Source organism: Pleurodeles waltl, chromosome 12, assembly GCF_031143425.1.
Source record: "Pleurodeles waltl isolate 20211129_DDA chromosome 12, aPleWal1.hap1.20221129, whole genome shotgun sequence".
NCBI lineage: Eukaryota > Metazoa > Chordata > Amphibia > Caudata > Salamandridae > Pleurodeles > Pleurodeles waltl.
This window is the reverse complement of record NC_090451.1, coordinates 50,338,312-50,359,190: the sequence shown is the minus strand read 5'-3', so window position 1 is coordinate 50,359,190 and position 20,879 is coordinate 50,338,312. Positions and strand designations below refer to the sequence as shown.

Here is a 20,879-nt window from a genome sequence, read left to right as displayed (position 1 = left end):
TCACACCTCTCTGCTGCCTGACCCTCACACCTCCCAGCTGCCTGGTTATCGCCTCTCTGCTGCCTGATCCTCACACCTCTCTGCTGCCTGACCCTCACACCTCTCTGCTGCCTGACCCTCACACCTCCCAGCTGCCTGGTTATCGCCTCTCTGCTGCCTGATCCTCACACCTCTCTGCTGCCTGACCCTCACACTTCTCTGCTGCCTGACCCTCACACCTCCCAGCTGCCTGGTTATCGCCTCTCTGCTGCCTGGCCCTCTCCACTCTCTGCTACCTAGATTCCACCACTCTATGGTGACTGGTCATCACCACTCGTATCTGCATGGGACTCATAAGTCTCTGATGCCTGCTTCACCACTCTCTGCTGCTTGTGCCCCATCACTCTCGGATGCCTGACCCTCACACCTCTCTGCTGCCTGGTTATCGCTTCTCTGCTGCCTGACCATCACCCTCTCCGCTGCCTGACCCTCACCACTCTGCTGCCTGACCCTCACCACTCTGCTGCCTGACCCTCACCACTCTGCTGCCTGACCCTCACCACTCTACTGCCTGACCCTCACCTTTCCGCTGCCTGACCCTCACACCTCTCTACTGCCTGACCCTCACCACTCTGCTGCCTGACCCTCACCACTCTGCTGCCTGACCCTCACCACTCTGCTGCCTGACCCTCACCACTCTGCTGCCTGGGCCTCTCCCATCTCTCCTGCTTGAGTCCTCCACGCTCTGCTCTCCAGGCTTCGCCCCTCTCTGACGCTGCCCCACCCCTGCTGTGTTCTCTGCCCCTCCCTACTCCCTGCTGTGTGCACCCAGCACTCTGTGCTCCCCGTGACACACCCTCGTGTGGTGTGCCTGTCCCTTTAAGGCTCGAGCTGCCACCTCCGCAGCCTGCGGCTTCATTAATCATTACCCTGTGCACTGTGCCCAGGTCACTGCCAGTCCCTGCCCAGGAGGGATGGAAAACAAGCTTATCGAGCACCTGGGGTTCAAGGGCCCTGGCTGGCCCACCTGTCCCAGATCCCAGACCGCCCTCTGCTACAGCTCCGGCTATTCCTGCCCACTGCCCACCGGGCAGGGGGCACAGCATGTCAGCAAAAGTATACCAGTCCCACAGCTCAGCTCCCCAGCCCCCATTCATTCACCTTTGGCTTCCCCACTAAATAAAGCTCAAGGTGTTTTCATTTTTGGAACAAGCTTGTGGTTCAAAGTCAGCTCTTCTAACAAAAGTGCTGTACAAAGTATACTGGCCTTTCAGCAAGGTTCTTGATATAAAAATACCCAATATGGGATAAAGGACTCAAATTAGGAAAGGGTGCAGGCACAGATTATGCCAAAAGGGTCAGATTCCACCTCGTGACCTCCAGTGATGTAAGCGCTCTGCCGCGGCCTCCATTACTAGCGCCTCGTTAACTGCAGTTGCAGTAAGAAGCAATCTTCCGCCAATACATACTTCCAATGGCCTCTCCGAAAAGGTTTTTCTCAACGTTATCATTGGTACCAAGCCATCAGCATCACCTTCAGGTCCGCACTGCAAAAATCTTTAAAGATATCCTCCAGACAACCTGTGCAGGGGACGTAGCTAGCGGTTTACTCAACGAGTAACAAGTGCTTGGAAGTAGGGCCATTTCCACCGAGCTGAAAACTCCCTACATTAGACCACTTCCCACAAGGAAAAACCTCGATCCATGTGATCATCATCTCACTGCTCTAAGTCAAATGGACCATTCTTAGGAAAAAATATTTCATAGAGCAGTATTTGCTCATCTTTCAAAATTTACAGAAGAAAATGACTTGACATCATACCAGAGGTCCGGCTCCAGGCAGAGGTACAGAGTCAGGCATCGTCCCCGTTTGGGATGATCTGAAAGTCACAGAGGACAGAAGCGGAGTGGCCGGACTATTGTTTCTGAATTTATCAGCTGCCTTTGACCCTGGCTGACATCACACGCGCCACAAAGACTTCATCCTCTCGGAATGTGTGAAGATGCTCTAAGATGGATGGTCTCCAACCTCAGAGACAGTGTCCACCTACCACCTTTCACATCGGTCCTTACACCCAACACCGTGGCAACCCTAAGAGGGCCACCATATCCCCTCTATTACTCGTCTGTGTAAATCCCGGACCGAACCTGAGCCAATCATGCAACCTCACCTGTTACATGGGTGAACAGTGCCAGAGGCACCCATCATACAGCGCCTGGTGGTCGCGCGAAACATGGCTTCACGCCACCTAGGGACATAACCCTCCCTGGCAGAATTTAGGAAGAAACTCAAGACCTGGCTTTTCGACTAAACCCTACAACCTAGCGCCTGGGTACCCTCACGGGTGATTAGCAGCGCTTTACATATACCTGATCGATTGATGGACAGGGTGTGCTGTGCGTGGGGCTATGGACAGCCTGAGGAGCTGTGGTGCACGGGCAGACAGTGCAGCATGCTTAGAGCACATGACTGCTCAGTGTGAGGCGCTCGAGCACATGGAAAGGTGACAGGCGTTGAACATGTGGACTGAGTGTGCGAGTAGAATGGGGCACATGTTTAGACACAGTGAGGAGCCCCAGCACATTTCGGCACAAGGTGAGAGGTGAGGCGCTATACACACAAGGTAGACAGACTATCTGTAGTTCGGGGCACGTGCAAACAGAGTGCAAGAAGCTTGTTGTGCATGGGCAGGGTGAGGCGCCTCACACGTCTATGTAGCCCGTAAGCCTCTTGCACCTTTAAAGCACAACCTTTCACGAGGATTTAAGGGGAAGCTCCTGGAGGAGATTTAACTGTCAGTTTTCACTAGGTGAAAACGTGCAAACGCTGTATTAGTCACCAGGAACATTAATTCTAGCGCCATTCAACATTTCAACACTTCTAATAGTGAAAACTCCTGTATGCAATCAGTGAGACAAAAAAATACTTTGCACAAGTGCTCTGCCCCTTGTACTAATCAGCACTAGCTTTCTGCACTATTTTCTGAAAGACTTAAAGGCAGTGCTTAATTTGTGCTTGTTTCCGGTGCTGAGCACGGGCACTTATTTTTGAGGGCCGGCGCTTACTCTTCTGCCTCAACCATTTACTGCGAACAAAAACACATATGGGAAACACAGAGGAGGGAAAAACGAGAAAAAGTCACAAAGAGAGAAAGCAGAAAGCTGCAAGAGTGAGTTGAAGGGGCAGGGAGTGGCTGTAAATGGATTGAAGAGGCCCGAGATGGCTTCAGGATTACGCCGCCTTAGTATTCCATGTTCGCACATTTCATTGTAGCAGCCCCTTGTTTTAAAAAAGGTATTTGGGCACTGGCACGTTTTTATTTACAAATTAAGCACTGCTTAAAGCGCCTTGAAGTAGTAGCAATACCGAACATTGGCGCTTTATGAATCTGTAGAGAACTAATGCTCTCACAAATAGAAGCAGGACAGCAGAAAGGCCAACACCTGCGTACACCTCTCCCTCACTTGATGCGAAAAAAATGTATGGCAGACGGTTATTAAATGTGTAGTTCGACTAACGGGAACAAAAAAACACATACCAGCCTTTTAGAGTGTGGTCCCTGGGCAGGTTTCCCCTTGGGACCCCAGGAAGCAGCGTGAGGAGAAATTAATATAGCTTTTTGTGGAGGACTCTGGTGTGGTGGGAGGCGGGGGTGCAATTTCTAGTTGCAGTTCAGAAAGCGAACCAGCAGCAGGGGGTGGGTGGCTACGCAAATTTAGATCTTCCGCGGAATAGCGTAGAAAAAATCGTAATTACATTAAGCAAGAATCCCGCAAAACATGGAGGCCGGCGGCAAAGGCCCTTCTGGATAAGACCGGAATCCCTCAAAAACGATGGAGGCTAGAGATCATTGCAAGCTACAGGAGCCTGTTGCCTAGCAACCGCCTAACACCAGCCTCCGGGTCCCATAGTAATCTGGGTTGTGATGCAGAATGCCCCCTCCTCGCTCGTCTCCGGCTCAGTGGTTTCCTCGGGAGGAGCCCTGCCGATAGCGCTGGGGCGGGAGAAGAAGTGTGTGTGTGTGTGTGGGGGGGTGGGAAGGGGGTGATACTGCACGGACGGGGTAAGGAAAGGGGCCTGACAATCTTTCATCAGGTGCACCACACATCCCAGACTCTGGTTCTTTCACCCGTCAGCTGCATTATACTTATATTATTCTTTTTTTTCTTCTTTATATAGCGCCAAACATGTTAGCTAAAGGCGCCTTTGGTGCCTTACAATACGAGTTTACAAGCGAGAACGTATGTGCAAACAACAATAGTTACGCGTTGGTTTACTTATTCAGATCGCCCCTTGGGAGTAATCATTTTTAAAAGAACACGTAGGAAAAAAATGTTTTTTTTTTTTTTTTTTAAATCAGTTTATGTTATTGTTTACCATCCTCAACGATTCTAACGGTTTATGAACAACTTTTACTATTTTAGGGTCGCTTCTGGTAGTTAATGCGTTTTTTTTCATTCCAATATTTTTTTTTAAAAGGCGGGCTAGGTTCGGCCGTGATTCTATCCCTTTCAGGGTGATTTGCAGTCCAGGGAGCTTGCCAGCCGTTCCGGGAACTCCCCTCATCTGGGGTTGGGGCGCAGGCGGGGGCGGGGGTTGCCTTTCTATCACTGGGTGATCAACAGACACATCATCGTGTTGCTACATTAATCATTACAGCCATTTTCGTTAAGGTTGTCGCGACCACGATCACATAACATCTATTATATTGTATCATATCAGGAATATAGCGCATTGATGCCACGGGGGTGCCCGATACGCGGATCGTGACAATAGATATTTGAAAGGTGGGCTCGTCGCGTTACCACATATTCAAAAATCTTGCTAACAGGCCCACCTCCCCACCCCAATCTTTCCAAATGCTGTCACCACCCTGGTGGGTAGCCCCTCCTTGGTCTCACGAGACGCTGGCGGGGAAGCCCCTGTCTGTCGCGCTCATATCGCCACCCTGTCTGCAGCCGAAAGCGCATCTGTTTCAGAGTGTGCGCTGCACCATATCACACCATACTATAACATACCATATCATACCAAGACATATATACCATGCGAAACCATTGTGTACCCTCTGACATCACACCCTATCGTAGCCTATCGTGATAGAACGTAACCCCAGGATGTCCCGATTTCTCCTCCCCGTTCTTCACAGGGGGCAGCAACCCACCCTCACTCGTCACAATCACCCCAATGTGCCATGAACGCATCGCCCAGTCGCATAGGCGCTACACTGCGCCCACATCTGTCCATCACCACATTCGTCCCAGTGTACCGTGAACGCATATTCTCGCCATCATAGGCGCTATAGCGCGCCCAGATCCGCTCACCGCCACCCCACGCGACTGAGCGCGTCGCCCCAAAGTGCCATAAACGCAGAGACTCGCGCGCTAAGAGTGCCATGAAGACATATCCTCGTCGCCACATGCGCTATACCGCGCCCGACTCGTCCCCGCCCGCTCCCCTTCTCGGCGGCCGGCGCGTGGGGTACTCACTCCAGGGTAAGAGAGGGGATCCTCAGCTTGTCCCTCCTGCCTTTCATGGCTCCCTCTGCCTGCCAGCCTGGCTCTGCCCGGCGCCGTCAGCGCGGCTGAAATAACTGCACAGGGCGCAGCTGGCCTCGGGGGAGTGAGCGTGTGCCTGCCTGTGTGTGTGTCGGTGTGTGTGTGTCGGTGTGTGTCTGCCTGTGTGTGTGTCGGTGTGTGTGTGTCGGTGTGTGTGTCAGTGTGTGTGTGTGTCTCTGCCTGTGCGTGTGTCGGTGTGTGTGTGTCAGTGTGTGCCTGCCTGTGTGTGTGTCAGTGTGTGTGTGTCAGTGTGTGTGTGTGTGTGTCTGCCTGTGCATGTGTCAGTGTGTGTGTGTCAGTGTGTGTGTGTGCCTGCCTGTGCGTGTGTCGGTGTGTGTGCGCGTGTCAGTGTGTGTGTCAGTGTGTGTGCGTGTGTCAGTGTGTGTGTCAGTGTGTGTGTGTCAGTGTGTGTGCGTGTCTGCCTGTGCGTGTGTGCGTGTGTCAGTGTGTGTGTGCGTGTGTCAGTGTGTGTGTCAGTGTGTGTCTGCCTGTGTGTGTAACTGCCTGTGCGTGTCAGTGTGTGTGCGTGTGTCAGTGTGTGTGTCAGTGTGTGTGCGTGCGTGTGTCAGTGTGTGTCTGCCTGTGTGTGTGTCTGCCTGTGCGTGTGTCAGTGTGTGTGCGTGTGTGCGTGCGTGTGTCAGTGTGTGTGCGTGTGTCTGCCTGTGCGTGTGTGGAGTGTGTGCGTGTGTCAGTGTGTGTGTGTCAGTGTGTGTGCGTGTGTCAGTGTGTGTGTGTGTGCGTGTGTCAGTGTGTGCGTGTAGTAGCGGGAAGTGCAAACATGCCCGGCGCACCTCACGCGTTGAGAGTGGCCGTCTTATCTCCGGCAGATTGTGGGGGCGCCCCTCCCGGACCGAGGGCGGAAGTGCCTCACCAGCACTTTCATGCTTGCGCCGTGGCTAATGGAGGAGCCCCACTCTGCAGGTGTTGACGCAAAAGGAAGGGGCCACTTTGGAGAATATTGTGGGGGGCCCTCGAGCCACAGATACTCATGGAGACGGGGGCAGCAGGGGCCAGTGTTGCGCCCCTGCAATAGTGGCATTGCAACTACTCCTGGGCACTTACGCTAAGTTTTGTGGTGCCGTCCCATTGGCAAAGGCGCTTCATCAGGGGTATGAAGCGCTATATAAATGCAAATACAATACACTTTAGTCTGTGGGCGATCACTGACAACAGCAGTACCCACTCAGTTGTCTTTAACTCAGTCAAAACATTGTAACCGCTGCCTTTTTAGCTCCAAAAAGCCTTGGTAAGGGCAGTAAGCGCTATATAAATGCAATCACCAGGACTCCCTTTCTACCTCGCCTGTGCTATTACAGACCTGCACCACGTCTGAGATTAATGCAAACATCCCGTTGATAATTTTGTTGTCATTTGCAACGCCTGTCACCTGCTAGGATCATCTCATTTTCGCATTTCGTTCATTTTTGTAAAATGTATTACCCATGATTGAAGCCCTGGTTGGTTCCCCCTTGATTATGCAAATGTCCGGTTGTTTGGTCTTCATTTTTGAACACTGCAACGCCTCCAGATGGTGCAAACCCGTGTCCTATGACCGTTTCTAGCACTTCAGTGCAAAGCCCATATTTCCGAGCATCAGGACTCTTCCTCCGAGGGGAGGCAGACCTTCATCCTTCCAAGCGGTGGACAAGAGGAGCCCCCCTTCCCAACCCCTGAATCTGAGAAGCCAAACTCTAGTCAGCTTCACTCACACCATAACCAGGACGCGTGCTTATTAATCCTGAGGCCATCTCGGGCCTCTTCAATCCATTTACAGCCCCTCCCTGCCCCTTCAGCTCACTCTTGCAGCTTTCTGCTTTCTCCCTTTCTGACGCTTTCTCTTCCTTCATCTTTCTCATGTGTGTTTTGCTCACAGTAAATGCTTGAGGCAGAAAAATACGTGCCGGACCTCAAAAATAAGTGCAGGTGCCCCGCACCATGAACCACTGGCTAAAATTAAGCACTGATCAGGAAAACTGTCTCACACTGTAAACAGGACGACTCAATTTATCACTAGGCACTAGGACCCCGCAGGTAATTATGTAGCCTTAACATAAATAATCATCATCATTCAACTACTACTACTAGTACTAATTATTATTATTCAAATACTACTACTGAAATAAAATCAATAATAAAAATAATCATCATAATCGTTATCATAATCATCATTATTCAACTACCACTACTGTTTATTAATATTCAAATACTACTACTAATAAAATACTAACAAGATAATAATAATCAAAATTATCATCAGCATAATTCAACTACTACTACTAGTACCAATTCTTCTTTAAACACAACTAATGAAAACTTAATAAATTAATAATATTAATCATTCAATAATTATTACTAATTATTATTATTATTCAAATACCACCACTACTAATAAAATACTAAGACAATAATAATCATCGTCATCATTATTCAACTACTACTAGTAGTACTAATTATTATTATTCTACTACTAATAAAATAAATCAATACTAAAAATAATCATCATCATCAACATTATTCTTCTACTAGTACTAATTATCATTATTATTCAAATACTACTACTACTACTACTGAAATACTATCATCATTCAATTACTACTACTAGTGCTAATTATTAATATTATTCAAATACCACTACTAGTAGTAATAAAATGATATCTATATTAATAATAATAATTTAAGGAAAAGGCAGGACCATTTGAGCTTTAGGAAACAGCTAAAAACATAGCTACTCGCAGCCTCGGCTCCTTGTTGCTTGTTATGTAGCGCGTTGTTTCCTTCTGTTTTGGTATGGTCTGCGCTGTCTTCCCGTTTTAATGGTGTAGCGCTGGGAATCCTCATTGCTGGGGCAGCTATGCGCTTTATAAATCCTTTAAACACAAAATAATAATAATAATACTAATTCAAACACTACTCCAACTGATTATTATTCAAATACTACCAGTAATAAAACAATATCAATAATAATGATATAATATAAATATGAACAACATTATTAGCAAAAATAATGATAATCATCATTTAAATACGACTACTACTAATACAATAATAATAATGTCTATTATTTAAAATACTGCTACTACTCATAACAAATAATAATAATAATAATAACAACACTCAAATACCACTATTACTAATTATTACTGCTATTCAAATACTACTACTACTAACAATAATAAAACAACAGCAATAACAATAATAATAATAATATTAAGGTAATATAAATACTACTACTAATACTACTACTACTAATAATTCAAATACTACTCCTACCAATTATTATATTTATTATTCAAATATTACTAGCAATAAAACAATATCAATAATAATAAGACACTATAGACAATATTAATAACAATAATAATGATAATAATCATTTAAATACTACTACTAATAAAATAATAAGGATTATTATTTAAAATTCTGCCACTACCCCTAATACAAATAATAATAACTAAAATAATAATAATGATAAAAATAACAACCATTCAAATACTACTACTACTAACAATAATAAAACAACAGCAATAATAATAATAATAATAATAATAAAAATAATACAGTAACATAAACAATAATAATAATACTTCAAACACTAGTCCTACCAATTATTTTTATTATTCATATTATTTAAATAGTGCTGGTAATAAAACAATATCACTAATATTAATAAAATAATATAAGCAACATTAATAACCATAATAACGATAAAAACCATTTAAATACCACTAATACGATCATAATAATGATTATTATTTAAAATACTGCTATTACACATAATAACAAATAATAATAACAAATAATAATAATAATGATAATAATAACTATTCAAATACTACCACTACTACTTATTATTACTATTCAAATATTACTACTAACAATAATAAAACAACAGCAATAATAATAATAATAATAATAATAATCATTGCTGGACCTGTACTTTTTGGCAGGCTCCTCCCCTGACTTTTTGCCTCCTTCCTCCTATTTTTTCTGACCTCTCGCTGTTGGCTCTAGGACTCTGAGCACTTTATCACTGCTGATCAGTGCTAAAGTGCAGGTGCTCTCCCTTCTAAAGTTGGTAGGATTGGCTTATACTTCTTTGGCGTATTTAGTTTACCTGTAACTCCCTTGTACAGGGGTATCTCTATACCCAGGGGCTGTAAAGTAAATGCTACTAGTGGGCCTGCAGTGCTCCTTGCGCTGCCCACTGAAGTGGCCTGTCAAACCTGTCTCAGGCCTGCTGGCACCGGGCCTGTGTGCGCAGTTTCCTGCCGCAGGGACCTGGCATCTAACTTTACTTCGAAGAAACAACAAAAGGAGGGGCAGAAAATGGGATATTCGGAGTGCAAACTCCTGGTCCCGTGCGTAAGGTTCCCAATAGTCAATGAATCAAAAAAGATTACACACGGTTCCAAACAATACAGAAGGTTTCTTTCAAGGGGATGGTTCAATCAATAGATGAAAACCGAAATTTTCGAAGCAAGAGCCCTCACTCACCATCCAGTGACATGCTTCATCATAGGGCCCAGCTCCTCGTCAGGCCGGCGCTGCAATGCCTGACGGGCCCCACAAGGGGGCTCTTTGCCGGAGATCTTTTAAGAATCGTGTATAGCCGGTCAAGAATAATAAAGTGAAGGATTGGTATATAGGAAAATGTTAAAAATGACTAGAGGTAACTACTAATAATTTTTAATTCTATGCTGATACCTCTGACATGATTAAAACCAGTATACGGGGAATTAGTGGAATAATGTCCACATACCCCATAAAAAAACAGGTAGGTATAGTTGTTGTGTCTCTTAATAGGGAATAGTAAGAAAGAGACAGTGCACACAGGATCCCCTGTGTCACTCTATGTAGTTGGTCAACATGTTTCTCGCTTTTTTCTCGTCAAAAAATGATCTTATGCGATTCGTCAGGACCTAATTACATACCTAATCCTTTAAACCATGGATATTCCCACAAATAAGGAAATCAAAACCTAAGGGAATTTGGAAAGAAAGAAACCAAGGTTAAAACATAACATAATTTGTAAGGGTAATGTATTTACAGTATACTATATTGTGAAACCCCATACGTAAGTGAGGGATCCCTAAAGTGCCAAGTGACGCAAAAAAGTGATGATAACACTTATTAGAAAGAAAATGTGCGATAGCCAATTAGGCAATGAAAAGTTTTCCAGAATATTTCCAAATTAGAACGGGCAGCTATTCACTCTTTGTCTTCCAATCCTGATATCATGCTAAAACCAGCAGACAAAGGTGGTGCTATTGTGGTTATGGATACAACCTATTACCAACAGGAATGTCTAAGATTACTCAGAGATACATCTTACTATCGCCCTATCTCTATCGATCCGACTCCGCGTCTACAACGTAAGATTCGTGGCATGATAATGGAAGCAGAAGCAGCCGGTTGGATCACCCAACAAGAAGCGGAATTCCTCAATACAAAAAATCCCAGGGTTCCATACTTTTACTGTCTTCCTAAAATCCATAAGGGTCTTCCTCTCCCAGGACGCCCCATAGTGTCCGGGATTGGTTCTCTTTTAGAGCCCCTGTCCAAATTTTGTGACTTCTTCCTGCAACCTATTGTTCAGAAAACATCTACCTTTTTGAAGGACACAAAAGACACTTTGGTTTTATTGAATGACATCAATGAGACAGGTACTAAAGATATATTAATATGTCCAGATGTAGAGGCTCTATATACTAATATTCCGCAAGAGGCCACTCTCGCCGCTGTAGAGGAAATACCCCTAGCTGACACTTGGACTTACAACACCCCAGGTATGTAATTAGGTCCTGACGAATCGCATAAGATCATTTTTTGACGAGAAAAAAGCGAGAAACATGTTGACCAACTACATAGAGTGACACAGGGGATCCTGTGTGCACTGTCTCTTTCTTACTATTCCCTATTAAGAGACACAACAACTATACCTACCTGTATTTTTATGGGGTATGTGGACATTATTTCACTAATTCCCCGTATACTGGTTTTAATCATGTCAGAGGTATCAGCATAGAATTAAAAATTATTAGTAGTTACCTCTAGTCATTTTTAACATTTTCAAATATACCAATCCTTCACTTTATTATTCTTGACCGGCTATACACGATTCTTAAAAGATCTCCGGCAAAGAGCCCCCTTGTGGGGCCCGTCAGGCATTGCAGCGCCGGCCTGACGAGGAGCTGGGCCCTATGATGAAGCATGTCACCGGATGGTGAGTGAGGGCTCTTGCTTCGAAAATTTCGGTTTTCATCTATTGATTGAACCATCCCCTTGAAAGAAACCTTCTGTATTGTTTGGAACCGTGTGTAATCTTTTTTGATTCATTATCTAACTTTACTTGCCAGGCCTGGAACTCCCCTTTTATTACACGTAAGTCACCCCTAAGGTAGGCCCTAGCTAGCCCTATGGGCAGGGTGCTATGCATGTAGAAGGCAGGACATGTGCCAGGTTGCGTGGCCTGTCCTGGTAGTGACAAACAGCCTATTTGGTGTCTCACTGCTGTGAGTGCTGCCTTCTCATAGGATTGCATGGAAATGTCCTTCCTTATGTCTAGGGGGTATTGTCTGATTTATGAGGGGTAGCGTAGGCATGTTTGGTATGGTTGGAATGGTAGGGAAAAATGCTGCTTACTGGTGGAAGTGGGTTTTTTATTACTATTACAGAAACGCCACTTCTAGAAAGGGAGCATTTCTCCGTGCTTATGACTCTGGTGTTTTGCAGCTTGACTCCAATCCACGTCTGGGCAGAGTGACAGCTGGGCTTTGTGCATACCTCTCAGACAGCCTGTACACAGGGAGGGTGGAGGTGTCACAGAGGTGCATCTGCATACTGAATAGTCTTCCTGGGCTGGTAGAAGGGAGAGGCGGGGCACTCCTGCATCTGTAAAGGCTGTGCCCTGGCCTCACACAATAGGGTCGTTTACCCACAACTGATGTTTGGAGCCTGTGCTGGAGGAGACAGGGGGCACTCCCAGAACCAGTTGTAACTGGTTGATACCTCCTCTTCCCTTCTTTGTTAACACACTGTAGAACCGAATATAAATACAGGGGAGTTTTTCCCACAATTTAGTGACATTTTGGACTGGACACAGAATGCTGCTGGAGGGACTCACCAGGAACCGCCATGGACTGCTGCTGCTGCGCTGACCTGTGACCTGCTTGGTCACTGTGAGGAACTGGCACTTACCTACATACACCTTGCGCTGGCCTGCTGCTGGGCCCTGCTGCCCTGTGCTCCATTGAACTTTGTCCCCCAGCGGCAGGGTGCTGTGGCCCCTGACCCCTGCAACTGCATCCAGCACAAGGAGTGCTTCATCTCACCTTATAGTGCCTGGAAGTCGCTTTGCTGTGCTTGGGTATCTCTTTTTCTGGAGCGCTTGGAAAGCGCTTCCTTTGTGGTAGCCCTTGCGCTCTGGAAGCGCCTTGGAAGTGCTGCCCCTTTGTTTGGGCATCGCGCTCTGGAAGCTCGTGTTTTGATGTCCCTGGAATCACCGCCACAGCCCGGGCGGGCTGCTTTCTGTGAAGTGCGAGTGACGCGCTGTCCCTGGGACCACCTGGGCACCATCGATTGAGGTAAAGGAGCGAGCGTGTTCCTACCGTGCCCCTGGGGCAAAACGCGCCCTGAGAAGCGCCCCTGGGGCACAAGCAGGCACCCACTCTGGTGCCTGCTGTCTGCTACAGCCCGGGTGGGCCGCAGCCTGCATGTGGAAGCCAGCAGAGAAGGAAGACTCATCGGAGGCTCCCCGCCCCACCAGAGCCCCTCACTGTGGGCCTGAAGAGGGGCGGGGGGACGGAAGCTTCATTGGTGGCTCCCCCTGCCCCACCGGAGCCCCAAGTAATTTCGAGACGAAGTGCGAGGATGTCCAAGGTTCCCCGCTCCCACATGGTCCTCCCTTGATGTTTTGGGGCCCCCGCGGGAGTCGTGCGAGGCCCGCCCCCATCTGTGGCCCCAATTGTTTTTGCTGGCTTTGGCCCCCCTTCTAAAGGGCCAGTTGTGGCCTGGGGGGCCCCAGAGATTGTGGGCCCCAGGAAGGACCAGTTATAAAAATCAGAGGGGGAGCGTGCCGCCCCCCCCCCCAAATCATCGCAAGGCCCCCGTTTTCTCACAGTTGAGAGCCGGGAGGTCCCCTTATGGTACTTCATGGCACTAGAGGTGCTGTCTCTTCAGAAAACAGGTACTTTTTGAAAGGACATATAATTTCAAATGTTCCTGGTATGAACATGGTAGATTATTATGTTAACCTGTTTCTTTTAATGATGTGCCATATATGTTTGCTGATGTTCCTTTTATGGACACGCTATGCTGATATGTTTTCTTGACTTTCCATATGTTTTATGATGTTCCTGATATGGGCATTTATGATATTTCTATGACAGGTGCATTTGTTTAGTAATGTGATTCCTGACCACTCCTTATGTTTCAGAATAATAAGTAACCTGTGTGTTATGTGTGACTACTGCTGGTTTTGCAGAGTAACTATGGTGTAACATTCTGACCACTGCTTGAGTAGCAGGGTACTACTGACATGTTGTGTTTTGGTCTAATAATTACGTTGTGTACAATACAGTTTATTTTTATGTAACTTGGTGTTGTGTTGTGTTTCCTTTGTGGTGTGGATTGTGTGTTGTGTGTGTTGTGCAAACGCTTTACACATTGCCTCTGGGAGGGGCCTGACTGCTCGTGCCAAGCCACCAAGGGGGTGAGCAGGGGTTATCTTGGATGTGTTACTCCCTCGCGCTGACTAGAGCGGGTGGGTTCTGCCTGGCTGAGGTGCACACCCCAGCCAACCAGGAACCCCATTTCCAACAATGTCATTCAAATATTACCACTACTTCTACCAACAATAACACTTATTGTTATTATTTGAAATACTGCTACTGCTACTACAAAAAGAAAAGAATAATCTAGTAACAGTAATGATAATAACAACCAGTCAAATATTAGTACCAATTATAATTCAAACACTTCTACTACTACCAATAGTAATAATAAAACAATACCAATACTACTAATAATAAGATAATATAAACAATATTTAACAACAATAATGTCATTAATAATTTAAATAACATGATTAAATAACATTAATAATAATATTATTAATAATTCTAATAATAACAATATAATTCAAATACTACTGCTAATAATAATGCTAATAAGTGCTGAAGACCCAGGGCCATGTCTCGAAGGAAGTGTGAGGAAGGGGTGCTTGACGCTTGCAGCTGGGAGGATGGAGATCTGACCCCGCTCTGACGCATCACACCCACTGGCGCGCTCATGGCCAGCGAGAAACCTTCGCCGGTGCAGACATCTTCTGCCACACGCAGGCTTCAAATGAACATACTGCAAAGGGCAGCTTTGCCAAACTGTGCATCATCCCTGTATGAGGCATCCACAAAGCAATGTTTATCGAAGGCATGCAAAGCTGTCCAGTTGGCCTCCCCACAGACTTCCCAGACAGAGACATGGCTTTCGGAAGTCATCACTTCTGTCGGGAATCACATGGACATCTCAGAAGCCACGGCAATAGTAAAAGCTTGTGATGCAAAAACCACAGAGTGCGAAAAAATAGGAAGGTGAGATAAATGTAAAAGGTGACCCTACCTTGCACATTCTGCTATTCTACCGGCAGCGGACCCTGTATTTGTTGGCCTATTAGCCTCATGGTCTGTTCCGAGGAGGCGACTCCTGTAGTCACACTTACTCCAAGGAGAAACGCCGGCGAGTCACATACCCCACCTCGTAGAAACAGCCGACCAGGTCCTCTTCATCCTCCTATTTTTTCAAGTAGGTTTAGGTGGTGATTTAGGCCCTGATGAATGCCTGAGACCTTTATTAGGCTACAATTCATATGGGCAGAAACATGTCGGCAGCACAGATAGGGGCCGAGAGTGGGCATAACACCCACTATTAACCCCAATGGTAATTCATTTTTGTAGAAATGTTTAATCATGTCAAGGATACCGCCCTAATAAAACAGAATACTGTCCGTGGAGTGCCATGAAGTGGGGAGCTTGGGGCAGAGGGACAGTCAGCGAGGAGCTTGGGGAACAGGGAGACAGGCAGTATGAGGAGCTTGGGGCAGAGGGACAGGCAGCAAGGAGCTTGGGGCACAGGGACAGGCAGCGAGGAGCTTGGGGAACAGGGAGACAGGCAGTATGAGGAGCTTGGGGCAGAGGGACAGGCAGCGAGGAGCTTGGGGCACAGGGACAGGCAGCGAGGAGCTTGGGGCACAGGGACAGGCAGCGAGGAGCTCGGGGCACAGGGACAGGCAGTATGAGGAGCTTGGGGCACAGGGACAGGCAGTATGAGGAGCTTGGGCACAGGGACAGTGTGGGAAAGTACCATCTTGCCTGGCATGTTACCCCCATACTTCACTGTATATATGTTGTTTTAGTCCATGTGTCACTGGGATCCTGCCAGGCAGGGCCCCAGTGCTCATAAGTGTGCCCTGTATGTGTTCCCTGTGTGATGACTAACTGTCTCACTGAGGCTCTGCTAACCAGAACCTCAGTGGTTATGCTCTCTTTGGTTTCCAAATTGTCACTAACAGGCTAGTGACCAATTTCACCAATTCACATTGGCATACTGGAACACCCTTATAATTCCCTAGTATATGGTACTGAGGTACCCAGGGTATTGGGGTTCCAGGAGATCCCTATGGGCTGCAGCATTTCTTTTGCCACCCATAGGGAGATCTGACAATTCTTACACAGGCCTGCCATTGCAGCCTGAGTGAAATAACGTCCACGTTATTTCACAGCCATTTACCACTGCACTAAAGTAACTTATAAGTCACCTATATGTCTAACCTTCACCTGGTGAAGGTTGGGTGCAAAGTTACTTAGTGTGTGGGCACCCTGGCACTAGCCAAGGTGCCCCCACATCGTTCAGGGCAAATTCCCCGGACCTAGTGAGTGCGGGGACACCATTACACGTGTGCACTATACATAGGTCACTACCTATGTATAGCGTCACAATGGTAACTCCGAACATGGCCATGTAACATGTCTAAGATCATGGAATTGTCACCCCAATGCCATTCTGGCATTGAGGAGACAATTCCATGATCCCCTGGGTCTCTAGTACAGAACCCGGGTACTACCAAACTGCCTTTCCGGGGTCTCCACTGCAGCTGCTGCTGCTGCCAACCCCTCAGACAGGTTTCTGCCCTCCTGGGGTCCAGGCAGCCCTGGCCCAGGAAGGCAGAACAAAGGATGTCCTCTGAGAGAGGGTGTGACACCCTCTCCCTTTGGAAATAGGTGTGATGGCTGGGGAGGAGTAGCCTCCCCCAGCCTCTGGAAATGCTTTGATGGGCACAGATGCTGCCCATCTCTGCATAAGCCAGTCTACACCGGTTTAGGGATCCCCCAGCCCTGCTCTAGCACAAAACTGGACAAAGGAAAGGGGAGTGACCACTCCCCTGACCTGCACCTCCCAGGGGAGGTGCCTAGAGCTCCTCCAGTGTGCCCCAGACCTCTGCCATCTTGAAAACAGAGGTGTTGCTGGCACACTGGACTGCTCTGAGTGGCCAGTGCCATCAGATGACGTCAGAGACTCCTTCTGATAAGCTCTTACCTTTCTTACTAGCCTATCCTCCTTCCTAGGTAGCCAAACCTCCTTTTCTGGCTATTTAGGGTATCTGCTTTGGGGAATTCTTCAGATACCGAATGCAAGAGCTCACCAGAGTTCCTCTGCATCTCCCGCTTCACCTTCTACCAAAGGATCGACCGCTGACTGCTCAGGACGCCTGCAAAACCGCAACAAAGTAGCAAAGACGACTACTGCAACCTTGTAACGCTTCATCCTGCCGGCTTTCTCGCCTGTTTCCTGGTGGTGCATGCTCTGAGGGTAGCCTGCCTCCTTCTTGCACCAGGAGCTCTGAAGAAATCTCCAGTGGGTCGACGGAATCTTTCCCCTGCAACCGCAGGCAACAAAAGACTGCATCACCGGTCCTCTGGGTCCCCTCTCAGCAGGACGAGCGTGGTCCCTGGAACTCAGCAACTCTGTCCAACTGACTCCCACGTTCCAGTGACTCTTCAGCCCAACTTTGGTGGAGGTAAGTCCTTGCCTCCCCACGCTAGACTGCAAACTGTGTACCGCGTGATTTGCAGCTGCTCCCGCTCCTGTGCACTCTTCCAGGACTTCCTTTGTGCACAGCCAAGCCTGGGTCCCCAACACTAACCTGCAGTGCACAACCTTCTGAGTTGTCCTCCGGCATCGTGGGACTCCCTTTTGTGACTTCGGGTGGACTCCGGTTCACTCCTCTTCTAAGTGCCTGTTCCGGTACTTCTGCGGGTGCTGCCTGCTTCTGTGAGGGCTCCCTGACTTGCTGGGCGCCCCCCTCTGTCTCCTCATCCAAGTGGCGACATCCTGGTCCCTCCTGGGCCACAGCAGCATCCAAAAACCCTAACCGCGACCCTTGCAGCTAGCAAGGCTTGTTTGCAGTATTTCTGCGTGGGAACACCTCTGCAAGCTTCTTCACGACGTGGGACATCCATCCTTCGTTCTTGCAAAACACCAAGCTTCTTCCATCCGGTGGCAGCTTCCTTGCACCCTCAGCTGGCATTTCCTGGGCTCCTGCCCACTCTCGACACTGTCGCGACTCTTGGACTTGGTCCCCTTGTCTTACAGGTACTCAGGTCCGGAAATCCACTGTTGTTGCATTGCTGGTGTTGGTTTTCCTTGCAGAATCCCCCTATACACGACTTCTGTGCTCTCTGGGGGTTGTAGGTGCACTTTACACCTACCTTACAGGGTCTTGGGGTGGGCTATTTTTCTAACCCTCACTGTTTTCTTACAGTCCCAGCGACCCTCTACAAGCTCACATAGGTTTGGGGTCCATTCGTGGTTCGCATTCCACTTTTGGAGTATATGGTTTGTGTTGCCCCTATGCCTATGTGCTCCTATTGCAATCTATTGTAACTTTACACTGCTTGCATTACTTCCTTTTGCTATTACTGCATATTTTTGGTATTGTGTACATATATCTTGTGTATATTTGGCATCCTCATACTGAGGGTACTCACTGAGATACTTTTGGCACATTGTCATAAAAATAAAGTACATTTATTTTTAGTATATCTGTGTATTGTGTTTTCTTATGATATTGTGCATATGACACCAGTGGTATAGTAGGAGCTTTGCATGTCTCCTAGTTCAGCCTAAGCTGCTCTGCTATAGCTACCTTTTATCAGCCTTAGCTGCTAGAAACACCTCTTCTACACTAATAAGGGATAACTGGACCTGGCACAAGGTGTAAGTACCTCTGGTACCCGCTACAAGCCAGGCCAGCCTCCTACATTGGTTGTGCAGCGGTGGGATAAGTACTTGTAACTACTTACCACTTTGTCATTTTGTACTTTTCATAAGAGAAAAATATACAAAACAAGTTCAGTGTATGTACACCTAACCAAAAAGTTTTGCTTTTCTTCTCTTACACTTTCTGCTAAGTGCTGAAAAGTACTCCTAAACTTTCAAAAAGTTTGAAAAAGTTTGAAAAAGGGTTTTTTCCTGTTCTTTAAAAAGTCCTGAAACTTTTTCTCTCTTCTCACTGTCTCTAAACCTTCTTCTATCATGCCTCGTGTAGGAACTTCTCTTAAAATGGTCAATACAACATATGACAATCTTAACTTTAAGAGCCTAAGGAGTGTCTGCATTGATAGAGGTTTAGTGGTAGGAAAGAACCCTTCTAGAGAATGTCTGTATAACATGCTCATTGAGAATGATAAGTCCCTAGGTGGCACTTCATCTGAGAAGTTAGTAGATAGCTCACACTCTGACTCAGGGGAACCCCTTGAAGGAGGTGTACAGGGTTCTCTTTCAAATCTGCCCCTTAGCAGACCACCTAGCAATGTTGGTAGCAATAGGAGCTCCCATCATAGTAGGGATGCTTTTGTTCCTCAAGGCCAGGTTGTTAGAGTGCAAACTGTTAGGGACAGGTCTCCCTCTGTTAATTCCAATATATCTTCTGTGTCCAAGCATTCCCAACCCACCCACCCTGAAGACAACTTGTTAGAAAGGGAACTCAAAAAGTTGAGAGTGGAAGAGACCAGGCTGAAGCTCAAACAGCAACAGCTGTCTCTAGACAGGTAATCCCTAGACCTGGAGAAGGAGAGACAGAGGTTGGGGTTTGGACCCCATGGTGGCAGCAGCAGTATTCCTGAAAGCAATCATGTGAGAGAACATGATTCCAGGAATCTGCACAAGATAGTTCCCCTTTACAAGGAGGGGGATGACATTAACAAATAGTTTGCTGCACTTGAGAGGGCCTGTATGGTACAGGGGGTCCCTCAAAGGCAGTGGGCTGCTATTCTATGGCTATCTTTCAATGGAAAGGGTAGGGATAGGCTCCTTACTGTTAGAGAAAGTGATGGCAATAATTTTGCCGTTTTGAAGGATGCACTCTTGGATGGATTTGGCTTAACCACTGAACAATACAGGATTAAGTTAAGAGACACCAGAAAAGAGTCCTCACAAGACTGGATAGACTTTGTTGACTGTTCAGTGAAGGCCTTGGAGGGGTGGTTACATGGCAGTAAAGTTTCTGACTATGAAAGCCTGTATAATCTTATTCTGAGAGAGCATATTCTGAATAACTGTGTGTCTGACTTGTTACACCAATATCTAGTGGACTCAGATCTGACCTCTCCCCAAGAATTGGGAAAGAAGGCAGACAAATGGGTCAGAACAAGAGTGAACAGAAAAGTTCATACAGGGGGTGACAAGGATGGCAAGAAGAAGGATGGTAAGTCTTCTGACAAGGGTGGGGACAAATCTAAAAATGAGTCTTCATCAGGCCCACAAAAACACTGTGGTGGGGGTGGTGGGTCCAAATTCTCTTCAAATCAAGTAAAAAAGCCTTGGTGTTATTTATGTAAAGCAAAAGGCCATTGGACAACTGATGCCAGTTGTCCAAAGAAAAACACTAAACCTCCCACTACCACAACCCCTACTGCAACCTCTAGTGCCCCTAGTAATAGAAGTGGTGGTGGGAGCAAACCTACTAATAGCCAATCCAAGGGAGTAGCTGGGCTCACTTTTGGTAATTTGGTTGGGGTTGGTCTTGTTAGGGAGACCACAGAGGCTGTGTTAGTCTCTGAAGGTGCCATGGATTTGGCCACCTTGGTTGCTTGTCCCCTTAATATGGATAAGTACAAGCAACTTCCCCGAAATCAATGATGTTGAGGTTCAGGCCTACAGGGACACATGTGCCAGTGTTACCATGGTAATAGAGAAACTGGTACACCCTGAACAACACCTACTTGGTCACCAGTACCAAGTGACAGACGCTCATAACAACACTCTTAGCCACCCCATGGCTGTTGTGAATC

At 46.9% G+C, this 20,879-nt stretch overlaps 1 protein-coding gene across 1 annotated transcript in view; it reads right to left on the bottom strand.

Annotated features, from left to right (window-relative positions):
- MAST3 (microtubule associated serine/threonine kinase 3) overlaps positions 1–5,528 on the bottom strand; it is a 194,460-nt gene extending 188,932 nt beyond the window's left edge. Inside the window, exon 1 of the mRNA XM_069217416.1 lies at positions 5,467–5,528. Coding sequence (XP_069073517.1) covers positions 5,467–5,513 — 47 coding nt within the window. The 5' untranslated portion in view covers positions 5,514–5,528. The remainder of the gene's footprint in view (positions 1–5,466) is intronic.
- Positions 5,529–20,879: the final 15,351 nt, after the last annotated feature.